The sequence below is a fragment of the Lasioglossum baleicum genome, unplaced genomic scaffold (assembly GCF_051020765.1).
Source record: "Lasioglossum baleicum unplaced genomic scaffold, iyLasBale1 scaffold0021, whole genome shotgun sequence".
Taxonomy (NCBI): Eukaryota; Metazoa; Arthropoda; class Insecta; order Hymenoptera; family Halictidae; genus Lasioglossum; species Lasioglossum baleicum.
Window position 1 is genome coordinate 358,455 of NW_027469081.1, and position 26,534 is coordinate 384,988.

Sequence of the window (26,534 nt, forward strand, 5' to 3'; positions counted from 1 at the left end):
CGGAATCGCATCGTACGTGCGGTTACAAGCATCTGCAGGCATTATTTTCTGCGTCATTTTCTAAACTTAAGAACGTGGATTGAGTCACGTAGTCATTGGTAGGAGAACTATCGCGGTCATCGGCGTCATTCCCTACTTTCGTACTGTACCCGGTACCCACGAGCCACGAGCAAATTGGGTTTCCCCTACTCCGCTCCATCGTCAAGGGAACTGACACGCACAGTATTATGGCGGAATTCAAATATTAGGTCATCCCATAAGTCCTGTTATTTATTGTTGTCAGAAGACTGCATATCTTTTGTATGGGAAAAGCATAGTTTTCCTAAAAAATTCCTTACTTTACTGTTACATAAAATGCATGTATACAGAATACAGACATACAAATCGCGCGTCATTCAATTATTCAGTTTCGAGCGATTAAACTAAATGAACAGCTGTTATATAGGACTAACAGAAAGACTGATATGTCTACAAGAAATACTACCAAAAATATGTTTTAAAAAATTGATCCGAGGGTTAACGGGGTAGATTCGTTTTTAGAATTGCTAGGATGTGAGATATGCGCGTTCTCATTTCTCGGTAATGCAAAGATGGGATTTTTTAGTAGTCAAAGCGCTAGATAAGAGATCAATCGTAAAATTACATTTGCGAGGCGTAATTTCTATTATTCGGCAGCATGTAAATATAGCTATCGCAGCTTAATGAAAATAGCTACATGCGCAGCTGTATGCGCTTCCGTATAATGCAAATTACACTGCCGAATAATAGAAATTACGCCTCGTAAGCGTCAAAATAGGACGTTAAGGGCGATTGCGGCCTAGATTGATTTTTTATCTGGCGCTTCCCACGCCATCCCACATCCTTGCAATCTTGGTAAAACGAGTCTACCCCCTTAAGTAGCTGACCGACCGGAGCAATTACCTTGAAAGAAAATCAATAAGGACACGCATGTAAATGAGAGAGAGGTAATTAATTTGTTCTCTGAAGGGATGCTCGTTTCAAATACGAACGCGTTCCCGCCAGATTGCGGCGACATCTGTGTCAAACGCAAGGACCTCTGCCACTACTACCGTTCTTTGTTAGCGACATCGAGTAGTGGAGGGGATGTAGGGGCCCCACCCGGGGCAAATACACGGCAACGGCAACTTGACTCGAGCAGTGTATTTCAGTATTTACATAGAGGCGAGGGAGTGCAGCGATTGGTTGTCCCGTCGTGACGTTTATGTGTTGACGTTTCGTCAAAACAAAGCAGGCTCGGCCGGCTCGCCGAACCATCGAACATTTTATCCATTTTATCACGGTGACTCGTCGCGGATGCGTCGCCTCTGTGCTGTGGCATTGTTGTTGAAAAGTGTTCGTTGACTGTTAGTAAGTGCCGCGACCGGTTTTAGTGAGAGAGCGAGTGCCTTCGGCCATTGCGATGTCGTCCACGGTGAAATTTACCTCTGACGAGAGCCTGGGCGGTGAGTAAACTCCGTTTTCAAAAGGATCGATCCGAGCAGCTGTCAGACGAAAGCGGCCATTTCGCGGGTCTGAAGTTGACGCGTAAACAAATGCGATCTCGTTCTCTTTTCCGTTGTAGACGTTCGCACATGTACGATTCCCACTCTGCCAGAACGTTTCGTTTTCTACGGTTTTTCGTATTCGCACGATCCAACTGTTGAAACTATCGTGAATAAAGCGTGCGCGTTCTTTCGAAAATTTTGGCGCGATCATCTGTTTTTCTAACCTGACACGAGCCGGTGGTAAAATTGTTGAATATCGCGTCGTTTACGAATGCGTGACAGGAAACGACCGGGCTGTGTCGATCACCCGTCACCGACAGTATTCACCAAATTACGATTTATAGACGAGAACACAAGATCCCCGAAATTATTTTACCCTAGCTTTCATAATTTTGTCGAGCGGCAATTGCTCGGAGCCTTCGACTGTTTTATGGATTTTTACGGAAATTCGTTTTCGTGTTTAATCGCACGCGAATTAACCGGGGGACCTGTTGCACCGGTGAAGACGCCGAAAGATTCACAAAGGAATCGGGATATGTATGTATCTACAATCTACATACATAGTATGTACATAGTTCGATCCCCGGGGAATCATTCATTTTGGTCCGCAGTCTATTGATTCGCGACATTTTACAAATTCCACGGGAACAACGTTAGTCAACTGTGTTGCATTCGCCCGGTGAACGGTGCGTCAATTAATGCCGCATTGCAGAGCTTAATTTCTTTTTCCGGAGCGGTATTACGATACCGTAATCTTTATGTCCGCCTGTTGTTCTCGGATTTATCTTGCCGTACCCCGCGATGACACTATTCTAAAACCAACATGTTTCGATAAAAGAGTGAGGACAAATGTATATACACTCGATACAGGGAGATAAGTGTTAATGGATAAAAGTCGGGAAATTTTCATTTTAGCGTAAATCCTTCCGAGATTACCAACCACCCGAAAAGACACGATTGATAGGGAACGCTCTATGGCCAATAAACATTTTATTGGAAATGCGGGGTAATAAATGAATACATAAAAAGAACATTTGACTAGCTTTATATCTTGCAGTACGTGGCTCTAGCCTGTACACTGTACGTAATATTTCTGCCATGAAAAATAATAGTACATATCGGGAAACGGTTCGTCGACTGCTCACACTGCAGCACAGTTTCCGCATAGGGGGAAAGACCGACGGATAAAATAGCTCTTATTTATGTTTCTTCGGCATGCGGCGCGGCGGTCGGGAGAATCTCGGGAATCTAAACACCCCCGATGTAACCATGGTTACGATTTTTAGAGACTCCTCACAGTCAGACGTTCACGAACATTTGAATCTCGGCGGAATCCACGCGTCGGCACTGCTGGAATTGTAACTGATAACTTCATTATGTCCTATAAATAATTTCCCTCCCATAATCTTAAAACCGGCTGCGAACACAGTTTCCGTTCTCCTTTCTTACAATGTGCGGTTCCGATTAATCGATCATTTCGCACTGCGATTTTTCACCCCTTGACATTCGTAACAATTTTTCAAATTCAGATAGGATTCTATTCTCCAGTTATATCCGGCTAGCAATTAGTTCGTTGAATAATAAGAAAATGGTTGTAACGTTGTTTAGCAATTTTTTAACGGATGAACGCGTCTCGATATTAGTTGAAAGTCTCGGTGTTGAACAGCAACATTTGCGCACGCGAAGACGCGCGTGTTTGTAAATGCTAAGTGGATGCGAAAAAGAAATCTTTAGCTCCCCGAAGGTCTTGAATGGCTATTGTTCACGATAGTCGAAGCTGAAGTCTAGTAGTTGCGAGCACACATTGTTTGTTCATTAGCTCAGCGTTTATGAATGTTTTTGAACTTTTTAACTCGCGTTCAAATTACGTCCGTGAAAGCGGGATTAATATTCACGTATCAATGGATTGAACAATGTGTTCATTGGTTTGTTGGCCCACACGGGCGTGAATCGAAGCGTAACGATGACCAACAACTTTCCATTGTTCTTATCTGGTTTTGTTATTGGGAATAAATAATTGACCGCAGCTAGCAGCACGCGGCCGATACCTGTTGTGTTGCACCTGCATAACGAAAGGAAATATTGCGTCACAATAATCACTCGATAACGTCGTGGTCGGCTTCCTGACATTGATCGCGTCTCTACTCTCTCTCTCTTTCTCTCTTTTAATGATTTTTCCCGAGCAGATGCAGCTGGAAAATCGACAATACTCGGAACAATCGCGAAAGTCGGACAACGGAGTCCCTGAACTTGGCCGAGTGCCACGTTTCATCGGGTCCGTGTAAATAGAACCCCTGGTTCGAGTGAACCGCGGGACAGTGACCCAATTGTTCGATACCTTAACGCCGGACCTTGCACGTGCCAATATCCTTTCCGTTTTCTATCTGTCTGTTCCCCCTGGAACTTTCTGGAACGTCCCTAAACACAAAAATCCAATTTTCTTCTTACCTTTTGCCATACAACCCAAAAATAAGATTCCCAGGATCTTCCTACGTCTTCTCAAAAAGATTAATCCACAGCTGCAACCCAACAAATACAACGCTTACATTCATAATCAATCATCCATTCTTTCAGGGTGGTTTCTCTGAAATCTCTTAGCCCAGCTTAATGAAACCTGAAAAGTTCAGAGTTACTCCTTTATTTCATCCCACTCCTACAATGTAGACAGATATTAACACAGTTTTTTGAAAATTTTCTTGTTCACATCTCGGGTTCACACAAGTTCAAACTACAGGCTACAACCTGTTTAAAACAAAAATTACTGTAACGTTGCCTCGACGCCTCTTCCCAGGGGAACTCGGCGGCTCCCGAAGCAGAACTCGATCATGCTCCATCGACACAGGGGTTAGCATTAATATTAAAAATCGTCCCTCCGCCGAGGATTCAGCTGTAGGTCGCCTAATTTTATCTCCGGACGTCTAACCGGACGCTCGATACAGCGAAAGTTTATCGTTTCCTGAAGAATGCCGCTCTTCCGGGAGCGAGGGCCGTGCACCGCGCAGCTGTGAGGCTGTGATATGTCCGTTTATACTTTACGTGACGATCCTCAGGAGCGCGCGTATAGCTGACGTCAGTCCTCGGACTGGCTCTGAAAAAGTTGACCCGAGGCCAGCATTGCTAGGCAACCACCTACCTACCTCTACCTATCTCTTCGTACGTGACTCGACTCACGGCGGCTATTGTGTACGGAGCTCCGCAGACGAGACTCAAATGTTGCACCTGCGCTGCGTTTCGGCCATTAGGACAGGACAATTACCGCTGTTCCCCTTGAGGGGCCCTTTTTTTACATTCTCCTCTTTCTCTGCAAACAGCGTATTTCACTTCGCAATAAATTACTACATACTCGGATTACTGCTCGCCTAGGTCTTACCGAGAAACGATACCGGAAATTCAAAAAATTCTAAGAACTTTTTAGCTACCCGAATTCGCTTTCAACGGGGTGAATTCGACTCTCGAATACAATTTCTCTTCTGATTAACAAATTGATAAATATGTTACCAGACGGTAGTCCTCGTTACAAAGAACAACTTTTTTCCTATACTTTATGCAATTTGTTTCAGTGACAAAGCAGAGTATTCTTCCTATATTTAGCAGAGATAATACTTGCTGATGGACAGCCTTTGATGGTTGTGTACTCTGTTATACCGTCTCCCATCACGCCTCCGGCGCGGCGTGGAGAACGTTAGATTGAAGCGACGGACCGATGATAAGGGGGACACGTTTGTGTCTATTTTTAACCGTAACGCCCGTTGGCGGACCTTAATTCAATTTATTAAGGCCACCTACCCGCCGTGATTTCGTGGCACGTGACGTTTCCTGGTAATTTTCGTGCGTTCATCCCGGCGCGGCGACAGTGTCCGTCCCCCCCCCCCCCCTTTATCTTCCCCTAACAGCCGATATTATCACACTGTTCGGTAGAGTCCTCGCCTCGGCTACTTCGCATCAAGCGCAGCTCAAATAACCGTTTGAGTGTGAAAACCGCGTGAAAACAGGTCGCCGTTTGAACTCCTCGTTTCGACGAACTCAGAAACAGCGTTTGCACTGGACCAATCCCCGAAATGAATAAACTTTCCTGGGGGCTGCTGAAAAGTTTCTCTATTAAAGAACGCCATCTTGTCATACTCCATGATAATTGCGACTCTGGATACGCTGCTGGAAAAGGGAGCTGCAATTTCGGTGAATCGCTCGCTAATTGGTTGCTAGGTTGTTAATTAATTGCAGGCGTGGGGAAAATAAGGTCCTGGCCCAACGCGACCCTTCGGGGCCAAGTGACGCCAGAGTGGGAGGAGTTCTCTCGGTGATAGAAGCAATGTCTCACAGTACAATAATTCCTCTATCAATTCATCTGTACGATTCTCGCGCGCTAGGAAGCCACAGGCAATGGACAGATCACACAGAAATTGAAATTACAAAATTGTCACAGAGAAGCAAAAGCTCTATCTATAGTAGAAGAATATTATATTTCACGGAGTGGGGGGGGGGGGGCGTGGCCTCGCTGCCCCAGCCTGCTCTAGCTGGTCGTCCACACGATTTTCACGCGTAAAGTCCCAACACATACACACAGTCGGACACTAATACGCTTATCGCGTTTCAACTTCGCAAGAATCGGGACCATAAATTTACAAAGTCATCGCGACGGGCTACCTCGCACTTCGGAAACTAGTTTCGCTAATGCCTCTCAATCATTCATGTGTTATCCGCTCCTGTTTCGACTGCATTCCCGGCTCCCTGGGTTTGCTGGCTGCTTGATTACCGCTTGGAATCATTAACTTCAGAGATGCCTGGAATTCGAGATGAGCAAAGCGCCCGAGTCTTTCATAAAAATTGAAGGAAGCTCGACAGTGTCTTTCGAAGAAGAATTTCGATCGAAAGTTTCGAAGAGGATAGTGATTTTACTCCTCGAAAGAGTAACAAGTGCATTCGGTTTCTATCTTCTGCTTCTTCCGTCTTCGTATTTTCTTTTTCGTCGCGTGAGCCGAATCCAGGGAGCTTTGACGGTGCTGGACGATGCTGGAGAGTATCACTAATTGGCGCAGCCTCTTCATGTTTATCCTGACCATTTCGCGGGTGTGCACATATGGACAATTAAGTATTTGATGCAGGTTGATGACGCTCCCCTTACAATCCAGCTTCACGACCATTTTTCTAGCGTTCGAAGCCGTTTCATTCATCACCGGGTCGATATTAATTTTCCACTGAATCTAGATTCCTTGACACGAAATAAGATCGTTGACATTTAGCGATTATAGTTTATCGCTAGACTGCGGATTTTATGCATTTATGGCAAAGATAGCTGGGTAAAATGTCAAACGATAGAAAGATGAATCGATAAGGAAAATTTTGATTTATTATAACTGCTCGCGAATGAACGGAAACGGGACTGGTAATTAACGTTGTGTACCTGCGTGGTAGTGGATCTTTTAAACTTGAAAGATTTCTAAGGTGTAAGGTTAATTTGGTGGTGAACGGTAAAGAGTTCCTTGACGTCAGGCGTCAAAGAACAAAACAGGATTAAAAACAGCAGTCGATTACCTCGAAGGCGAGTCGGGTCGAGTCGAGTTATTTATCGTCGCGGCGATAGGTAGCCGATATACATTATACACAATAATGTACATTTTATGTCGTGGCGCGTGTATCGCGGCTTATCGCCTCGCCGCACGCTTGATACGAGCTTTATAAAGCAGCGGGTGTTGCCAGCCAGACTTCGCTCATTACCTCCCTCGGTTTTCGATAATTAAATTCACCGGGTCGAAATTGTGCCATCGCGTCGATTCGACCGCCCGCGAACGTGTAAATTGCTTAATCCGCGCGTTCGCGACAAAAGGCTCGAATTGATTCAGGCAAATTACGGCGAGAACTTTTTTCGCGTCTCCGTCAGCGGAAAAAAAAAATGTGGAAAGATAAATAAATTCGTACAAAATCAGAACAATTTATTTAATAATGCGCGAATAGAAAAGACAATATTTATTGTAGCAATTAGTTCGATCAAGTGTTAGTCACAGTGTTAATTCCGATTTGTTTCTTATTTCATTTTCTGACATTTCTTTTCATACAAGTTGCATATAAATTCTCTGCAAAATATGCAACAGAAGTACAGGCGAGTATATCAAAGTGCAAGTCGGCGCAAGCGCACAGAGCCACGATGGAACGGAGAAGAGAATCATTTTCTTCGAGCGTTCCCGAAGAGAAGAAAATTTCTATCCAGCCAAGTTGCATCGAGATGCCCAGCAAAATATGCAAGACAAGCACAACCTAGTACACCAAAGTGCAAGTCAGTGCACAGCGTCTCGATGCAGCTGATGAAGAAAAAGCAGGATGCTAGAAGAAGCGCATCGCTCGACCATTGAAGTTTAAACGACGTTGGTTCGCGTTCACCAGACGAAGAGACAACCCTTGTCGGGATTTATTACTCTCGAAGTAATGCAATCGTCGTACAAAGACGAGGAGGGGGATATGTTTTCCAAGTGGTCCAAATTAATAATATATTAATCCAAAATAATTGAAAAATAATTGGCTCGATTAAGCAGGCGGTAATTACAGACTGGCGATTAACTATAATCTGCCAGTGACAAAACAAACGAATCAGTCGAAGAGTGAAATTCGATAAAATGCGAGGAGCTAAAACATATAGCAACGGAAAATCGATCGTGAGAAGTTGTGCAATTGGGACAATCAAACGAAGAGATTCGCGTGGCGTCGTCGCTGCGGTTGCATCTTCTTATCACAGTTGTTCCGGGAACGGGCTCTCTCTCTCTCGCAATAAAGTGTTTGATTCGCGTGGTTAATTACTAAAATAGCGTACACCCGACGGAAAGAGAGAAAAACCAGTGTAGCGTGCCGGGAATCACGTAATACACATCGCGTATCCGCTTCCCAAGTTCGCAAAACGTCGAAGACCGTCATTAACCGAGTCTCTCGTGACGTCGGAGCGTTCGTTTCGTTACTGGTATTGCGAGATGCGACGATTGCGTTATCTGGAAGAGAGAGAAGGCGTTTTTGTGCAACGTGGCTAATTGTAGGCAGAAGAAAATCGCGGGCGTCTCGGAGAAATCAAGTGCCACGTGGTCAGCGATGGTGCGAGGATACTCGAAGATTCGCAGAACAGTACATTATTACAATCCTTTCTAGCATTTACTTATCCGAGACTCCAACGATTTCTTCGGGTCCCTTATTAACTCTCTTATTTCACCCGACCTAGAATATTTACATTCTCTCGTAAGGTGTGGAAGATCATAGATGCTGAAATAGGAAACAGATTACCAGCGATGAATCATTGGACACAATACAGAAGATTGTCGTGTAACACGTGACGAGCAAACCGCACGCAAATCTATGTGAATCTATGCGAGGAACGCGGGGGACACTGACATGTACCCGAGCCGCACGTGGCCGCAATTGGAGCGTGAAGTTCCGTGACATTACGTTTTCGTGTAATTCAATCGATCAATATACCCTTACGCAATAATCTCTGCACCGCGGATAGACGAGCGTACAATAACCGGAAACGGTTATTTTTCCTTGAAATTGGTTCCTCGAGAGATCTTGTTCTCTCGCCGGCTATTCATTGGAAGCTAAAACCTCGAGAACAATGCGATCGATTCTTCCATGGATCGATTAACAATCACACAACGTTCCTACACGGAAGATAGATCCTCTGTTCCATCGTACCGGGGTCAATCAAGTATACATATGTATGTATAGTCTTCGGTGACGCGGCACGATCCGCAGTTACCACGTCAGATCTAAAGGACCTTGCCCATGAACTTCTCTCGTAATGAACGATTCTCGATTTTTACTACACAGGATTCGATTTTGCTTCTCAATTTTTTGACACGCAGGATCTAGTGAATCTTGTCGTTCGAATTTCATTCAAGATCGTACGATGTAGACATCTAACGTGAAATTCATCTTATGCAATTACTCTTTTTATAGCCATTGTAGAATTTGTTTTCCCCAATCACGCCTCTGAGTCACCGTAATTCACTCGCAGCTAATGTTGTTCGTGACCGTAGACCAAGCTGATTGCGATCAACGTCGCTAGCGAAGTAAACAAGGTGTTATCGAAGACCGATGCTGAAAAACTTTATCTAGCAGAATTCTATTCATAGAATTCGCAATATTGCGCTGTACCAAAAGGAAGCTGGAAAAGTAGCTTTCCTGTTCAACTTCTGAAAATTACTCTTGATCAAAAATGTTCCTCACGCTGACTGGAACAAGTGCTGATACAAAATTTCTGTTGTATGTTTTCTCTGTTCATTTTTGTTATAAACGCATCCACAGTCCAACAATTGAACCGTTTGTTTAACAGGTGAGCAGCTAATATGCAATAGAAACCAGTTTTGAGCAACGACCATAATGAAAAACACGGTTTCGAGTCGATAGGCGCCTCCGCTTCCTGTCACATACATATGTACACATATTCTCCAAAAGATAAGATCGCGCGACGTTGCCTGCATTGTGGTTCGGGGTTAGCTACAAAAAAACATTAGCAATCGATGGAAAAACGAGCTGCGCGTACCGTCTCGGCCCGACCGATGACTCAGGTGTCCTCGCTCTATAGTTAACGATCTTCCAGGGTACTACCTTCCCTTTTCTGCCTGTGCACCGTGAATAACCCAGGACCCCTGTTTCTGTTCGCAGAGTCGTGGGTGGAACTGAATCATGTACCTGACAGGATAACGCCGTTGCCGTTCAGCAGCGGCGGCGAGGAGTACCTGCGACTTCTCAGGGAGGCACAAAGGGATTCCACGCAATCATCAGCGAGGCATTCGTTGGCCTCCTCCCGTCGGGACACACCGAGAGATAGGTAAGATCCTCTTTCCTGCACACCTTGGAAAATGGTCTAAAGGTTTCATCCTTCGAAGATCCTCGGGATAAGAAAAGCAAACGCCTCCGGCGTCCCTTGAGCCATTATGTGAACCCTGTGGTGTTCGTTTTTTTTCTCCCACAAGTCGATTAACCCTTGTCACTTAAGTTGAGGTCGTCTTAGGTCCAGCACTATTGTCAACACATTTCCTTTTTGGTACAATAATGTAGTAATATAGAATAATATTGTGAAGCTTCTCGAGGTCATTGGAGATTGGGTGCCCTTGCGTGGACGTGTACTCTACAACCGCGTCTTTTTCGATATCGCTGCAATTTCGATTCTCATCAAAAGCGGACTTGGCTGATGAAAACATGTTTGTTTTCGGGACAGAACGTTAGAGAAAAGTGAATCCGCGACCTCTCGAACGGCGAATCGATCGGCGGTCAGAGATTGTCGGAGGGGAGTGGCCGAGCGGTGTATAACAGTGGGTCTATTATGAAATCGGCTTACACGAGCAACCCGAGAGAGTTCACGGAGTCAGTTCGCTGGAAAGTCTGGTTTGGTTTCTCTTGGCGCAGTCGACGAACGGAGCGGCGCGGCGGCCGCTGTGCAGGGAAAAAAGAAAGAATAACTGGTCGCATGAGTCAGAAGAGATGCCGAGGTGCATGGAACGCAGTGTCCGGGTCTCCGGACCGGGGGATCTTTTTCTGGCCGGTCTCTTTGTACTCGTGGGCGTTGGTTCTCTTCAAGACCGCCCGATGGAGGAAGAAAAAAAGAAAGAACGGACAAACACCCTTTTCTTGTACACCCTCTACCTTCCGTTTCGCGAGTTTTATGCCCGACGTTTTGGCCTCTTTGAACCTACTTCAAGAGCTCTAGACTTTGAAGGTTACTTAAATTATTTTAATATTCGAAACATTTGAACGATGGAGCTACTCGGTGAGCTAGTACGATGTCGCTCAGGTATCGCGCTGTTAGATGAGCTAAACCAGACACCTCTATCTTCCCACCACTTAAAACCCCTTCGTTCTGTAGCATACTTCAGCCGGAAATGATGCTTCTCTTGCTCCAGATTCATCGATGATTTCAAGCATAGTCATCTCGCACGAGGAAAGCAAACGTAGCGATTTGCGACGCAGTTCTTTCCCCAGTTTTTCCCAGTACGTTCGTCGATAGCGCTCCTTGAAGGTCAGGCGTGATTAGATGTGCATCGACGTCACGATAGATAAGAAACGCACGCGTCACCGTCTCATATTATCCTATTAGAACGATCGAGTTTTCAGATAATCGGGGTAACGAACTCCTTTCTCGAGGTTTATCGTACTCGATCTGTACTTCTCGGAATCTCTCGCGAATGAGGAACGACATTTATTCGCCGTTTCTCGGTTTGCTAACTAGCGACGCAGGCGTTTGATGAGGTCATCGCCGTCCGAGATCTTAGACTAGGCTTGGCACCTGTTACGATCAACACCATCCCAAATTTCCAATTATTAGAATAGACCCAGGTGTAGCAGGATCGATAAAAATTGATCGAGAGATTTATAGGATGCTAAATTCTATATTAAACTCCTCGGTTCTTCAGGTATTTATTCTTCATTACACGGGAGTCGATCAAAAATTTATTTTCCTTCGTCGTAATAGGTTGAAAATAGCGTCAAAACCCCTTTCCGAAACACCGATAATGGAGGCTCGCGTGTAATCTCCGCAGTGCGGCGCGAACGATCGGCAGAAAACCGTAAAAATGTGGAAACGTGTATCGTACCATACACAGAGGTCAACCAATACAAAGTCGTCAGAGTTATCGATGAGTAAGACCGTTGTGAATGTTTCGAATTCATGGATGAGAGGCTTACGTTGTGATTCTACTTTGCTATTATACTTGTGACGCGCTAGATGTGGGAATTGTGTAAACCGTGTGAAATCTTATTGTTTCAGCCCAAAGAGCCCGCCGAACAGCCCCAACACCGAACTGTCCACCGAAGACGAGCTCAAGGGAGTTTATATAAATTACAGCTCCAACAAGGTCAGTTCCATAATCGATTTCTAATAGAGCCGTGTATGTGTATAGCTGTGCGTGGTCGATACGTGGGAGACATTCCATGACACTGGGAGCAAATAAAACGCTCTCGATTTGAAGAATTTATTATTCTATTGATATCTCTGAAATAATTCTATTAGCAATCACTAGACTGTGGATCTTCGTGAGAAATAAGTATTGGAAATGGGTAGTTGAATAAACTGCAAACAGTATATTCTTTTCTAAACTCTAGTTTATTTGACTGAACTTGGAAGAACGTCGTGTCGCGTTGAAGGCTATACTCGAAGTGAAGAGACATGGCATAAAAGTCTTTTATCCACTTGAGATAAAGGACCAGGGCTGCGTTCTGTTTCTTACCCCCTGGCATCTGATTTAACGTCAAAGTCATGATGATTCTCACACGTAACTAAATTAACTTTTGCTTTCTAGCTGACGCGTTGTTACCAACAATCCAACAATAAGATTTTTATTCGTCATTCAGAAGAGAAAGAAATCGAATAGAAATTTATTTCTCTTGTTAATAATATGAAATTCACAGTCTAGTGATCACATTCGTAATCTTAATTGATTTATTTTTTGCCAGGGGTGGTAGCGCGCGATAAAGAAAGTATGAGACAAGAATAGAACCATTTATCTTTGGGGGGAAATTGGGTTTTCCATTTCGTTCGTTTCCGTCAGCGAAATCGAGTCCGTCCATTCATCCCCGGTCTATTTTCGCTTCAATTTCACGGAGAGACATGCAACTGGTTTTATCGAGCGACGTAGTCGGCGAGTTTTCCAAGTCTACGGCTCGCAGACTTCTCGAGTGAAACCCTTTCGTATTTGTGGGTCACGGGACACCTGTTCGGCAACGGTGATATATCGTCCCTTTGCCCCTCTGATCGATTCGTCTTCGGATCCATGACGTGATACACGCGGGCCCATTTCGTTTTCGGGCTTAATAATTAATTTCAGCAAACGTTACACTTGTGCCAATTGAGTTTTCATTAAAATTGCCGGAGACTAAATTAGAGTTGGACCATTGTGACAACATAAAACATGCAAAACGCTCTGAAGGCAAATAGTTTTTTCGATGATTGTATTTGCGATTCCTTGTGATAGTATTGTTCGCAATCTTTCCAAAAATAAACTAATGATCGCGGAACCAGACGCGATACGCGAATCAATGGGAGCGGTTGCGATAAAACATTATCACCGATGACTGTTTGCTGGCGATTCACGCGGATTATTTGTCTCAGCGGGGAATCGGTGTGCCCGAGAGCTTATGGTCACGTTGTAGCACGGAAAATGCCGAGGTACTCTTATCTTTAGGTGGACCGTGTAAACACTGCATAACAACTTCGGCAAATATAGTCTATTTACTAAATGCGGATGGCAGGTTGACTCGGTCGCGCGAGACACGCGATCGTTCTCGTTATCAGCCGATTTATCTGTTGGAGACGGTGCTCGGAAATAGCAACAAAGACAATTGTATCTGCGTATGTAACGGCATGAGTAATGCGTGATAACGAGACGCGAAGGAGAAGCGTTAAGGATTTTCCATGAGCGCGTTGCTTAATCGTGACAAGATGGACAAAAGAAGGATCTCTTTGTGAGTCATACATGGTTGGTTACAAGCTGGGAGAGTTTCGTGAAACCATCGTAGAAATTGATGTTGTTTATCAATAGCCAGGGCCGTTACACAATTTTACAAGCTAGACATTTTCTGCTCCAAGCGCGCGGGGCCCCGGGCATTTGTCCAAGTTGCCCATAGAGTAACGCGCCATTCTGCATTACGATACAGTATAGTATATGACGCGCTATGGTGCAGTACGTTGCAGTACAGGTTCCCGAGGTCTCGGAGAGCGCATTCCCTCTCCTCCCGTCTTCTTCGAGCAATCCGCAGTGCATTTGGCCACTTGGATCAACTATTATAAATAGAACATCTCGACCCGAGGTTTCTACGTTTCCTGAAAGGCCACGGGATGCACAGTTGCGGTGTTTTTCCCACACCGTGGTTATTTTAATCGCGCGTGTGTCCCGTTCGCCAGAACGGATCGTCGTTCGGACAAGAGAGAACGAGGTCTCTCTCTCTCTCTCCCTCTCTCTCCCTCTCTCTTTATCACCGTTTCTCGAGTAATGCGAATGAACGACCTTGGTGGCGAGCTCTCTCGTAGTGGAACGGCCGACCATTCCCCACTACTATGTACCAGCGCAACGATTCGAATGATTCGAGAATGATTCGACGACGCAGAAACGGGGCTTGATACAAGCCTCGCTGAAGTCATATACCGGTGCTTGTTTTTCTCGGTTGTCAGGTTGTGCACCGTGCAGCGTGATTGATATAATCTTGTCCTGATATGATCAAGCTTGCGACGACCTCTTGCTGCAACGTAGGTTCCATCGCAGTGCGTTGCAACGCGGTGTTTCTTGTCTACAATCTAAGATTTATAGCGTTAGGTTAGTTCGCCGCATCGCTGTGCAATGTTGCTGAACGTAGAATCTACATATAGAAGTCTGTTTTACATCGAAATTCCCCAGCTTCCAGGCCCAGAGAAGATTTAGTTAACGAAGAACATTTGCGATTCGTGGATCACAACGGTTGCAGCCGAACGAAAGGAGCCTTCTCCGAGGCGCGGCGCGAGAGCGTTCACGCGAAACGAGCATAACAGAGGAATTATCATAATCCCACGCGAGCGCATTGCGACCGGTGAAGCGTCTGCGCGTTCCACGGAGCGTACTCTCGAAGCGGTTCGTGGCTCGTGGCAATCGGGCCGCGGGAGGACCGGTTTTTGCGCGGCGATGAGAATCGCGAACCGATTCGCTGGCTCGCGATCGCGTGATCCCTCGTAACGGGGAAACGGAGACGCGCGAACACGCAGGTGAACGATCTACGGGGCGCGAGAGCACCTATGCCAATACAGCACCGCGTTTCGTTTCAATTTCGTATCGTTTCATTTCATTTTGCGACGAAACGCCACTGGGTTCCTAGACGCGCACGCCTGCGACCGTTGATATAAAACGAGTTCTTAGCTGACGCATCGATAATTGCGGGTCTTAGAATTGCCTCTGTTAGTTTATCCGGCCGCAACCTCGAGTACCGTAAGCCTAAAGTCTCCTATGCACGGCGAAACGTGTCGCGATGCATTAATATTGCACTCTATTCGCCGCAGAAATCGGTTCTTTACACACGAGTTCACGCAAACGATGTGGAGCCATTTAAATGGAAATATTGCATCGCTGTTTTACGAAACGATGCCCAATATTGAAATTTTCTGACGTAACTCGTGAATAGATTGTGGATTAATGAGTCGGAAAGTAACACAACATTTCTAACACACTATACCAACCACGGTTAAACGTTTTCTTATTTCACGATTATTGAAACGGCACTTATTTTGCAATTACTGAAATTATAGGCGCAGAATCGCTTTTAATGCTTGTTAGTAGATTTCTTTACAAGATAACACGTTTCTAATATCAACTAGGACGAGTCCAATTATATCCGTTATCATTTTCACACATGATAGTCCAGGGTTCAGACAAACTAAAAAGAATCGGTAATGCGCAGCGCGAAATTGAAACAGATGCATGTTTCACGAAGTATAGACACCGATGCGCGCATCGCACGTTTCGGAGTATGTACATAGGAAGCTTATAGTCTTCATCCGTGTGAAACTTACGAAACTAGAGTCGCCTCGTTTCTTTTCGAAACTGGCGAATTAGTTATTGATGAACCCAATTGCGTCGGTGCTCGACCTAATCGAGAAGAGTCCCTTTCTAAAGTAGCATCGATTTCAACCACGGGATGATTCTTGTCCCACGTGTTACTTTTGCGCAGTTCTCGCGACTCATGCTAGTTCCTCAAGGTTTTCGAATTGCACGTAGTTGCAAACTACACGCTCGATGCCAGGCCTTTTCTTTTCTAGTTGATGAACGCATTCAAAAGAGAAATTCGATAATTCCTGCCAAATGAAATTAATTCACTTCCTGGCACACTGGTGAATGCAGTGGATTAGAAAACGCGAACAATTTGCTACAATTTTAACATTCCGCGAAGTCGCGAAGACATGAAGAGTGATCGGGAAAAGAAAGGACTACGATCAATGCAAACATTTTTTATTTTGCATAAAGATCCACAGTCTGGTAATCACATTTCCTAGCAGTGCATTTTTACGATTGTAATGAAACCTTATTCTCGGTATCGCGTTCTTGTTTCTGCCCAGGGATTCTTAATTCATTAGCGTGTTTTGCTGTAGGTTCTACCTTGAAATGCAGCTACGAATGCACAGAGCACTTTAATACACGTAGAAAGTACGCTTGGCGTTTCCCTATATACGGCGAATAAACCGCTCGATAAAAATTTCTCTTTTGCTTGTTACGCGACGTTGTGAACGTAACGAGTTCCACTTCCGCGTAATCCGAGCGAGGAGTCGCGTTTCCATGAACCGGTTCGCATAAACGACGGTTTTCTACACAATTCTGCCGCCGCGCCGCGCCGGTCAAATATCGCACGTTTATCACTGCACTATAACGAGAAAAGAATTAATGTTGCTCGAAAGCGAAACCAATCCTTTCCGAATCCTGATTTTGTTCATGCTTCTTGTTCCTGATGGAGCTTGTCTTTTATTCCTGGGCTCGAATGTTCATTATGTTCGACTGGTTTGCCGTCTCTCAGCGACCCCAGCAGGAACAATTGTGGAGAAAGAGACACGAGATAAAAGAGTACGTATGTCGAAAGTTCTACGTGTCAAGGGAGCAACGTAGAACCCCGTTCATACCAATCCGGAATTGTCCAGGGATCGGACCACTCGCTGTATCGAATCAACTCGCCGTGGGCAGGAACGTACGTAGCCTGATTTCCTTCGACCGGTTCTTGATGACTTCTTTTTGTACCTCGAACGCCTTTGTCACCGGCGGGAAAGTGACTCGCACAGTTCACCGAAGTTAGATCGATTCTTACACGTCGCTAGATACTGCTTGCGTCGACAATTCCTTCGGGAATGAGACGTTTCCTGTGGGTCTCAATGAAATCAATTTGTCCCTGTGATCGCGAGAGATCACTTCTCTTCAGATCTTAACCGAACTTCGTACAATATATATTGCGTCCGATGTTAGAATGTTCGAATTAAGAGAACACTCCTAACATCTGGCTACCAATTTTCCCACAAGGTCTCCGCATTTGGAGCGCAGCACGTTCATCTGGTCTAAATCGGCTCTCCTAGATCCCCGAACAGTTGTCGCGCTAATTTATGGTCGTTCTTTTTTAACCAACAGCAATAAAATCTTCCCGTGGACCTTTATATTGCCCGCGTGGGAGAATAGTTAAAAAAAGAATCGGTAGAAACTCGTAGACAAACCAAGCCCGATTTGGTAAACGATCGCGAAGCGGAACGGATTTCGAAAGAGGTTCACGATAGGATCTACGAGCGAGATAGATTCGGAAGAGTTCGTGAATAAAAAGTCGCGGCCACCAGGAATCGATAAACTTGCTAGCTCGACAACGAGTGATTGATAAGCACATTTTTCTTCGGCGAGTGTGTGTCTTTTTTCGATAAAGCTGGAAGTGCTTCACGAGTGAGGGTACCAGATTAGCAAAGATTTCTTTTCACTGAATACGATTGCTTTTGTTTTACGATTGTGGATCTCGTTTGTATACAATGAAGATAAAGCCTACGAATTACAAAACCCTGAAACTTCGGAAGTGTTCGGCAACGCCAATATTTTATCACAATCTATTGAAATACTTCGGATATGAAATCAATTTTTATCTGGTCTTTGTTTCTCGTTGAAAATTTTAATGTTAACAGAAAAATGTACAATTTAGTAATTAATGAAATAAGGTTGAAGGACCTTATCAGTTAGCTTTTTCTTGGCAAAATTTTCGTGCCGGAGCGCAACGTTCTTGGATGCGCATTGCGCATAGAGCAGGCATGTCCAGAAGTTGCTCGATCGGAAGCATCCTCAAGGAATACCCGCGTGGCCCGGAGAAGTGGGGGTATTACTTGAGAATGCCTCCGATCGAGCAACTTCAGAGGAACCAAGCTGAACCAAGCCTCTTGTCGAATGCGTCGCGATGCTGCACCTAACCGGGCTACCGATGGAAACCGACTCAACCGACCTTAAAAGGATTTTCCACCAAGCAAAGGTCCACGTCGCTGCAAATTGCAACTCATCGCGTTTCAAAACATAGTTCAAGCGAGCTTACCAAGCGCGAGTCTTTGATGTTTACCTCCCGATGGGAAGAGATTAAACAAAGCCGGATAATTCGAGGCTAAATGGATGCACTCGAGTGGCGAGCTCTCTGCGTGATTGTTTCCCGATTTCTAAATGCGTTCGGCGTCGACGGCGCATCTCTTCGCTTGTGCATTTCTGACCGCGAGGATGTCCATTTATTTCCGCAGTCAATTCAAATTCATATTCGCGTCTACTTTATATGTAATTGATTATTCAGGTACGCGTGGGCAAGCATTCTTCGGTATTCAGGCCAATCGCGAGACGGAGCTTCGAAAGATATCCTTGAAAATCGATTCTTCGCCGCATTCCCGCATATGTAATCGAGCCGGGCAATTGAAATCGAGAGGGTGAGTCAAACGGAAGCATTTCGATGCTTCCTGCGTCTCTTTCGGACAATGTCTTCCGGTCGTTTAGGTGTTTCACGCCATTGTTACGCTCCTCTGAAATGTAAAATCAACCCTCGATGATCTGCAGAGGCACCACCTCAACAAACGCTCTTACCGCATCTATTTTCCTTCGAGAGAAATTTCTTTCAAATGTTGTGGTGTTCACGATATATCCGGCACTCGACAGTGATCGCACAGACGACCGCTAAACGCGCGATTACTGTACCATGAAAGTAATTGACGTTTTGAATCAATAAACTGCTTGATATAGCATTTTATTGAGAAAAAAACGCTTCCCCTGCTGAATTATTTGAATTTTCTATTGATGAACATGATAATTTAGATGTTAAAACATAGTTCATGTTCAACATAGAATCCAATGGATGTTAGACAATGAATTTTTAGATTTTTGTCCACAGGGTACCGCGCACTGTGCGTCGTCAAGACTACACAAAATTGAAAGACAAGAAAGAGCTGTGTTGCACGTTAAGAGACTAATTGTAAGCCAAGTTTTTGTTGTTCGCCACGAAAATAGATCAATATAACGAACACACAGAGAATCTGAAAGTTTTAAGGCGTCGTGGGAAATGATTCATCCATCTTTGATCTTTTTGGCGCCACTCGGCCCGCGCAGGTAGACACGCAAAAGCGGTTCGCGCAATTTTGAGCAACGGAAGCTTCACTGATTCATGGTAAAATTTAATCACGCGGTGGTTTCGGTCGAACTGGGCACTATTTCTCGAAATAGAGCCGTCGGCGCCGATGCTCTGCCCGTTCACTTGGCAAACAATTTAAATAAATTTGACGGTGGTTAACGAGCGTGTAACGTCGCTGCAAATAATCCCGTGTATCCCCCCGGCATTGTCGCAGCTATTCGACTGCATCGTCGCGCGTCGTTTGCTCGTCGTTTAGCGCGTTTGCAGCGAGCGGCGCAGCTCGCTGTCGCCTATGCAAATGTTCATCTCCATGAACGGAATCGCAATGAGGGGAACGAAACGGGACGGAATGCTTCTCGGGAACTGAAAACGGCTTTAATAATCTGTCAACAAACGGAGAAACCTCGCCGAACTAGTTTGATTCGGCTACGGGCGTTTATCCGCAGCCTTGAGCGACGAGATTTTAACGAATAATTGCGGAGTAGCTGACACGACGAATTCTTGATCTGTTAGTCGGCCAATTTTTCGAGCAAACGCTGAAGGCGTGACCGGGAAATGAAATTGGTACATTGGATATTGAGGAATTCAGCAAAAGTTACGTTTGTCTTGTACAAGTCACGGTCAAATTAGGGAGCGTTTATAGTTCGCTTTCCGCGAGCGGTTTTCCGCGACGTCAAATTTAGTTACCGGAGAATTAATGGAAAAAATAATAAACTAGAAGTTATTTACGATCCACCACAGGCTAGCTATCGTTTTCCGTGAGCTCGATATGCATATAGTCGAACAAATAATTATTCCAGGTTCCTCGAGCTCCTCCGACGCGACAGTTCGTTTACGACGTGTACAAATGATCGCACCTGCATTTCAGCGACAAACAATGGCACTGTTAATAGAAAAATTCGAGGACGAAGTCGTGTAGAACGAGCAGAGTTGTTTTCAAAGAAAAACGATCGGAAACCCGACTATCGGGGACTTACGCGGTATCGCTGTGACACCGTGTTTACACCGAATAATCTGTTCAAATAAAGGAAAACCCGTTCACGGACCGCATGTTTGCGCACCGAATTAGGATTTTTGGATTCCCGCGCGGTCGATAATTCGCGAACGTTATCGCAACTACGGTAGCGATAAGCGCTAAGCGTTGCTAGCTGGATTGAGGCAAATATCAGCTGCTAAAAATAACACAGCAACAAATACGATTTCACCCCGTTGAGAAAACCCGAGCTGTCGAGCACTTTTAAATCACAATAATCGATTTGTCCTGCGAGCGCTAATTTGCTAAACGCAACAGTTTATTCGATGTTTCAAGTCTTTCCCTTTTGATAAGTTTAATTAACGATCTGTTGTCTGCTATTTAAATACGTGTAAAACGTCAATGGGGAACTACTGTCGTCGTTTATCTATTTAAAAGGGATAAAACAAACATCTTCTTAGCAATATATTTAATTTATTAGCTTTTAATGTTTACGCGTTAAGTGAAATTAAAAAATATTACCATAAATTTCTTGTTTGGGGGATGATGATTAGTAGACTGCGGGTCTTTATGTATTTATAGCAAAATTGGGAAGATGAAATTGAAAATTGTTGAAAAATTTTAAAAATTGAAGATGTCTCGTTTCTATTTCTTGATTTCCAATGTTATTATTGTTGAGTTCGATTTAATAAATAGAAATTTAGTTGCACAGTAATTTATGTAGAAAGTTTCGAAACTTTTGCCGTACCCTGTGATGTATTTTCTATAAAAATAAGCGTAATACATATGTTGTGGAACGTCGTAGAAAATTTTGGTATTAATACGAAGTTTAAATGTGCCGGGTCGCGAAGCGCCATTCGTCTCGCACGCGAAATATAAATTTAGGCGTGTTCGCGAACCCGACGATTGTTTACAAACAAACGCGGCGTAGTTGACGTGCGACGCGTGTACAACGATAGCGAGATTGCGATCGTCTCGCGATTGGCCGATCGCCAATAGATGTTATCCTTGGGCGGCTCTCTTAGACCGTGGTGCATATCCCCGGTATGTATAGTCATTCATAGATAAGAGAGCACGGCCACGAGCTGCTGCGTCTGCGATCATTTTTATCTTCGAGTAATCAACTTTTACTTTTTTCGTTCTCTCAAGTGAACGAGATAACAATGAAAACAGTAATTCTTCTCCACCGTACGATCGCTTGTCAACGAACAATTAAAGAGCATAATATTTATATGTACTTGTTTTACTATCGCGTGAGATACGGACGCATAATGCTCGTGCGAATTCGAGAGATAGCAAATGTTAATGAACTTCTAATTGTTGCTGATTCTAATTGTTGAATCGAACGCTGTGAACATTTTGAGAAAGTCGTCGACGATGTCTTCCGAAAGACATTTACACCGATAGATGATATAATTTAGATGATAGGTATAGGATATTTACCTTATTAAGACATTTATTTATTTCTATTAAAGACATTTTTTTTCTGACGCATTCGCGAATGCATTGCAATCGCTCGAAGCCGAAAGATCGGAAACGTTTTCGTTGCGTGAATAGATCAGGCTCAGAAATTTGAACATTCATGCATGATAATAAATTCTGTAAAAAGTTGTTACTTTGCCGATTGTTTCCTGAAATTCGAAGCCGCGCAGGAGAGATCGGTCTGGCTGATTAAGCGAAGCTTGGCAGGAGTGAATCATTGAGATTGTTTGTTGGCTGTCGAAAGAATTTCTGACAAAAGAGAGATCAGTTTCTCGGTCGATTAAAGAATGGGGCGTGGAATCGCGAGGTCTCGATCCTGTTGCGCAACGACCCGCGGTCGATTCTCGGTCGTGATCGAATTCTTCCAGGCGGCGCGGCGCAGCGGCAGGAAACCGATCTGCGTCGCGCGTCGGTTTCCCATGGCGTCGTCGGCCCAGCAGAAAAACCCGCTCGAGCTTTGTGTTACACGCACAAAACCGGTAAACCGATCCCACTGACTTTCAATTCATTTCTGACGCGTGCATCTTCTGTTTCACTGGACGACACACGGCGGACAGGACACGGGATCCGCTCGCCCGACGACTTAAACGATTCGCGATCCGATTCGCCAGCGGGATTATACCGAAACGAGTCCCGTTCGAATCGCGTTTCCCTCGGATTTATAGTAATCGTCGTGCTAATAGGTGTTCTCTTGTATTTTTTGTTGCAGGAATCGGAGCTTCTGGACAAAAACACCGACTGGATCTACGAGTGGAGTTCGCGTCCGGACCAAGCGCCCCCAAAGTATGCAAACTACTCTACAAACGAGCAAGACGCTGGTTCGCTTGAACGGGAATGCCCTAATGTCTCTGTTATTTATGGTCGCGGGAAGAAAACCGCACGAGACAAAGCAATGCTATTTTAAGAAACACGTTGTTCGACGATACAGAAAGATTTCTCAAATCAAAATTACCTTTTACGATCGTCGATGCGTTGGAAATTTCCAACAGCTATAAATAACCGAGATATTTTTGTATTTCGACTTCAATGCCCCGCCTTGTACATATTTGTTTAACAAACGATCCCCCTTTCCGAAAATTGTTCCTTTATTTTAACGATATGCTTGATTTTTTCTTCTGCATATTTAGCTACCGTGCGTCACTCTGTAGTCTGAAATATTCAGAACCATCCTCGCACAGATCCTTTGCCATTCCAACAGTCGCCAAGTAGATCGTGTCCTACTTACAGCGATAACCGCATCGTCTATATAGATTATACACACCGATAGCGTATATAATAATAAATAAGCAAGGTCTCTATTTTATTTGAGGTACGATAAGCGCAATGGCAGAGTCAATACGCTTCTGTTTGACCCAGTCCGTCAAACTTGATATTTCTAACAACATTCGTATCCTTAGCTATGTACATCGTTGTAATCTTATACATATATGTAGAGTGAGTCAGTATTACAAACAGCAGCAAAGACAGAAGAACATATTTCAGTTTTCCGCGATCGCGAATATTTATGAAGAGCCCGTTCAGACACGGCGGAAACCGCGCGATTTTTCTTTTCGATTGTTCGACCGCGCGGATGCGTGAGAACGAATCCATATAAGCCAATGTAAACAAGGTCCGCGCGGTTCAAATCGCGCGCTGTCGAGAACGCGCGGATTCCGCCGCGCCGTGTCCGAACGGGGTCGAACACTCCGTGTTGTTGCTCCGGAATTGTTGGAACAGCTGCGTAAACTGCAGAAATTCTCCGAGATGGTCTATACCACGCTTGCTTTTAAATAATAACTTCGGCTTGGGAATTATTCCACCAAGCTGACAATTTCCAGACTACTTTATTATAACACGGTCTACTTTACTCTGCATAGTTTCCTACAAACTTCCTAGCACAGTGCAAAGCCATCATTTCTGTTTGGCAACACTTCACTCCTAATTTCCCGGCCTCTAGTGCTACTTGAAAGCGTATATGCACAATGCAAAGTTTCAATTTTCATTCGGGTATATCGCTTCACCTAATTTATTAGCACTAGTTTTACGTAGCACTGAAAGTGTGTCTACTTCGCAATTACAAAACCATCCCCAGTTTTCCACAGTTATATTTTTCCCGGTGCATATTTCAAGGAAGCTTTGCTCTCAATATCGTTGTTTCATTTCAGAGACTGGAAATTTAAGCACCCTCTTGGAACAAACAAGAGGAAATCCTACAGCATCCGAACTACAAAGGTCGGCAAGATTGGTCTGTTCTCAAAGGAGGTCCTCTACACTCTTTTTATTACAAACATTCTGTCCGTGCTGGTCGGCGCTGGCTTGGGGTAAGCATGAAATGTGGAGCTGAACGGATCGAGGGCGAGAGTATTAAATATGATTCTCAGAGTTCTATACTAAAATCTGTGCCCATTTTGCAGAGTTTGGCTGACCAGGCGAGGATTCATAACGTCCAGCGTGACTATTGAGTGAAAAAGTTCGCCGGTCAGGACCGCGGACGTGTAAGGATTGCTGCGCTTATGTTTGCTGAGGGAACGGAGCGACGGGTTGGTCCAGAAAAAACGAGTTGCGAAAGAAAGAAGACTGAAGAGCGAAGATGGTCTATCGAGCCTAAAACATTGACTAAACAAGAAAAAAAACAAACAAACACCACAGTAAAACCGATAACAATCAAGAGAAACAGACACATCTCGAATTCCGATTAGCCTCCACCATCGGATGTTTCATATTAGCACTATATTCGTCTTAACCCTTTCCTGCCCGACAAACAGAACTTAAAAGTCACGATGTGTACTTATCGGGACACACGCCGCGTTTATTATCTCATAAGCCGTATACGCAATTTGCATTTGCTTAGAATGAAAGGAGGAAGATGAAGAAGAAAAGCATTGTAGACGTATACAGAGACACGTACACACGAACATACACAAGATTAATATGATTTATTACTATAGTCTAGCGCGTTGTTGATACAACAAGGAACATGTCCATTTTATACCGTTTCTAAATGCGTTTCTATCTGCGATAGTCTATATGTAGGTATAGCTTGGATAGTATTTATCTATAATTAATTATTAATTATTACACGGAGAGGAGAACGTTGAGAGAGAGAGAGAGAGAGAGAACAGATATATGTAGAATGTTTATGAGAGTGGGAAGTAGCTAGAGGCAATTACTATGAAAGAGTATAACGATTGGAGGAGATTAAAGAGCGAGCGAGAGAAAGAGTAGTCGTGTTGGAAAGAAAGGAATTGCGAAGGGAGACATTCGACTGCATTGAAATCGACGTTCAATGCAGGCACGAGTAGGCAAATTTTGTTCGAGTGTGATACATGTTATATAGAGAGTCAATGGAGCTTAATGGTATCTTCTTTCAACGGAGTAATAATTGAAATCTGTTCGTAATATAGAAATACAATAAGACGAGAGTTTATTGGAAAGTGAGTTACAATGTATGACCGCGTTCACGATTTTCTATCTTGTTCAATGATGTTTGTTTCTTTTCCTTTACTACGTTTGCGACGCCGCCTATCGTCGAGTATGGTGAAACTGTGAAGAATCGTTTCGATACTAATTTAATTTTTTAATTTTCCGTTAGAAATTAAGAATTTGCATATATTCGGACATAAACGTTTGCTTTTATTGGCGTGTTTTTGATCTTACGAATTTATGAATTTATTAGGTGCCACCCCTGGCAAAAAGCATTCTACGGGAGAGCCTTATATTGAAAATGAATCATACTATTCCATATATGGTAGACTTACCCGATAATTCAGTTAATTATATTTCAGAAAAAAAGGTTAATCAAACGATTAGGGTTCTTGTTCATTATGAGATGAACCATTTTTCTCGTGTATAGCCTGTGCGAATCAAAATATTTTCCACGTTTAACTATGCGGATGCTTGCGATGATCGACGTTGTATGGATCGAATACCTTCTGCCAGGGGTTTGATAATCGACGATGCACTTGGAATATGCGACAGCGATTTTATACGACGCGAACTATGATTTTGTATCGTCCAGTACACACAGAAGCTTCGACGAGAGACGAAATGGGGGATCGCTCGCGTAATTTCGACGTGAAACCTCGAGTCAATTGAACGATCCTTCCTACATTTGAGAGACTTTTGCCAGTTACTTGCGACGCTTACAATTCTCCCGCGAAACTCTTCGAACCGCGCTTATCTTTCGATAGCACAATGTGTGGTTGGTATGAACTATGGTAAAGTAAACAACAAAAGGAATAAAAAAAGGCATACATAATAGAAAGAAACAACTCGATAGCCGACCGCTATCGCTTTACTAAGATTTACCGCGGTTTTTCACTGACGACGAATATAATATCTGTACCGTGTATTCAGTGTAAGATGCTGTATATTATGAAACAGTGCGTATTCGATGTAAGTAGGAATTAGCCACGCAGGTTTTTGTATTTTCAATAATAATTCTATATATTATATCGGGTCTTTTATTTCTGGGAGCCTTGCAGCGTCAAAGT

At 44.1% G+C, this 26,534-nt stretch overlaps 2 protein-coding genes across 2 annotated transcripts; both read left to right on the forward strand.

Moving 5' to 3' along the window:
- Positions 1-1,190: 1,190 nt before the first annotated feature.
- Bnip3 (BCL2 interacting protein 3) lies at positions 1,191-26,493 on the forward strand. The gene is made up of 6 exons (XM_076445308.1): positions 1,191-1,463; positions 10,146-10,311; positions 12,247-12,334; positions 22,772-22,845; positions 24,207-24,362; positions 24,456-26,493. The coding sequence occupies exons 1-6, from the start codon at positions 1,421-1,423 to the stop codon at positions 24,505-24,507; spliced, it is 579 nt and encodes a 192-aa protein (XP_076301423.1). The 5' UTR covers positions 1,191-1,420; the 3' UTR covers positions 24,508-26,493.
- LOC143219293 (uncharacterized) lies at positions 10,318-12,308 on the forward strand. The gene is made up of 2 exons (XM_076445309.1): positions 10,318-11,893; positions 11,953-12,308. Exon 1 carries the CDS (start codon positions 10,807-10,809, stop codon positions 11,188-11,190), a length of 384 nt encoding a protein of 127 aa, XP_076301424.1. The 5' UTR covers positions 10,318-10,806; the 3' UTR covers positions 11,191-11,893; positions 11,953-12,308.
- Positions 26,494-26,534: the final 41 nt, after the last annotated feature.

Coding starts and splice junctions, on each gene's coding strand:
- Bnip3 (XM_076445308.1), top strand. CDS start 1,421: ATGTCGTCCACGGTGAAATTTACCTCTGACGAGAGCCTGGGCG. Junction 1,464..10,145: donor CTCTGACGAGAGCCTGGGCG/GTGAGTAAACTC, acceptor TTCTGTTCGCAG/AGTCGTGGGTGGAACTGAAT. Junction 10,312..12,246: donor CGGGACACACCGAGAGATAG/GTAAGATCCTCT, acceptor TTATTGTTTCAG/CCCAAAGAGCCCGCCGAACA.
- LOC143219293 (XM_076445309.1), top strand. CDS start 10,807: ATGAAATCGGCTTACACGAGCAACCCGAGAGAGTTCACGGAGTCAGTT.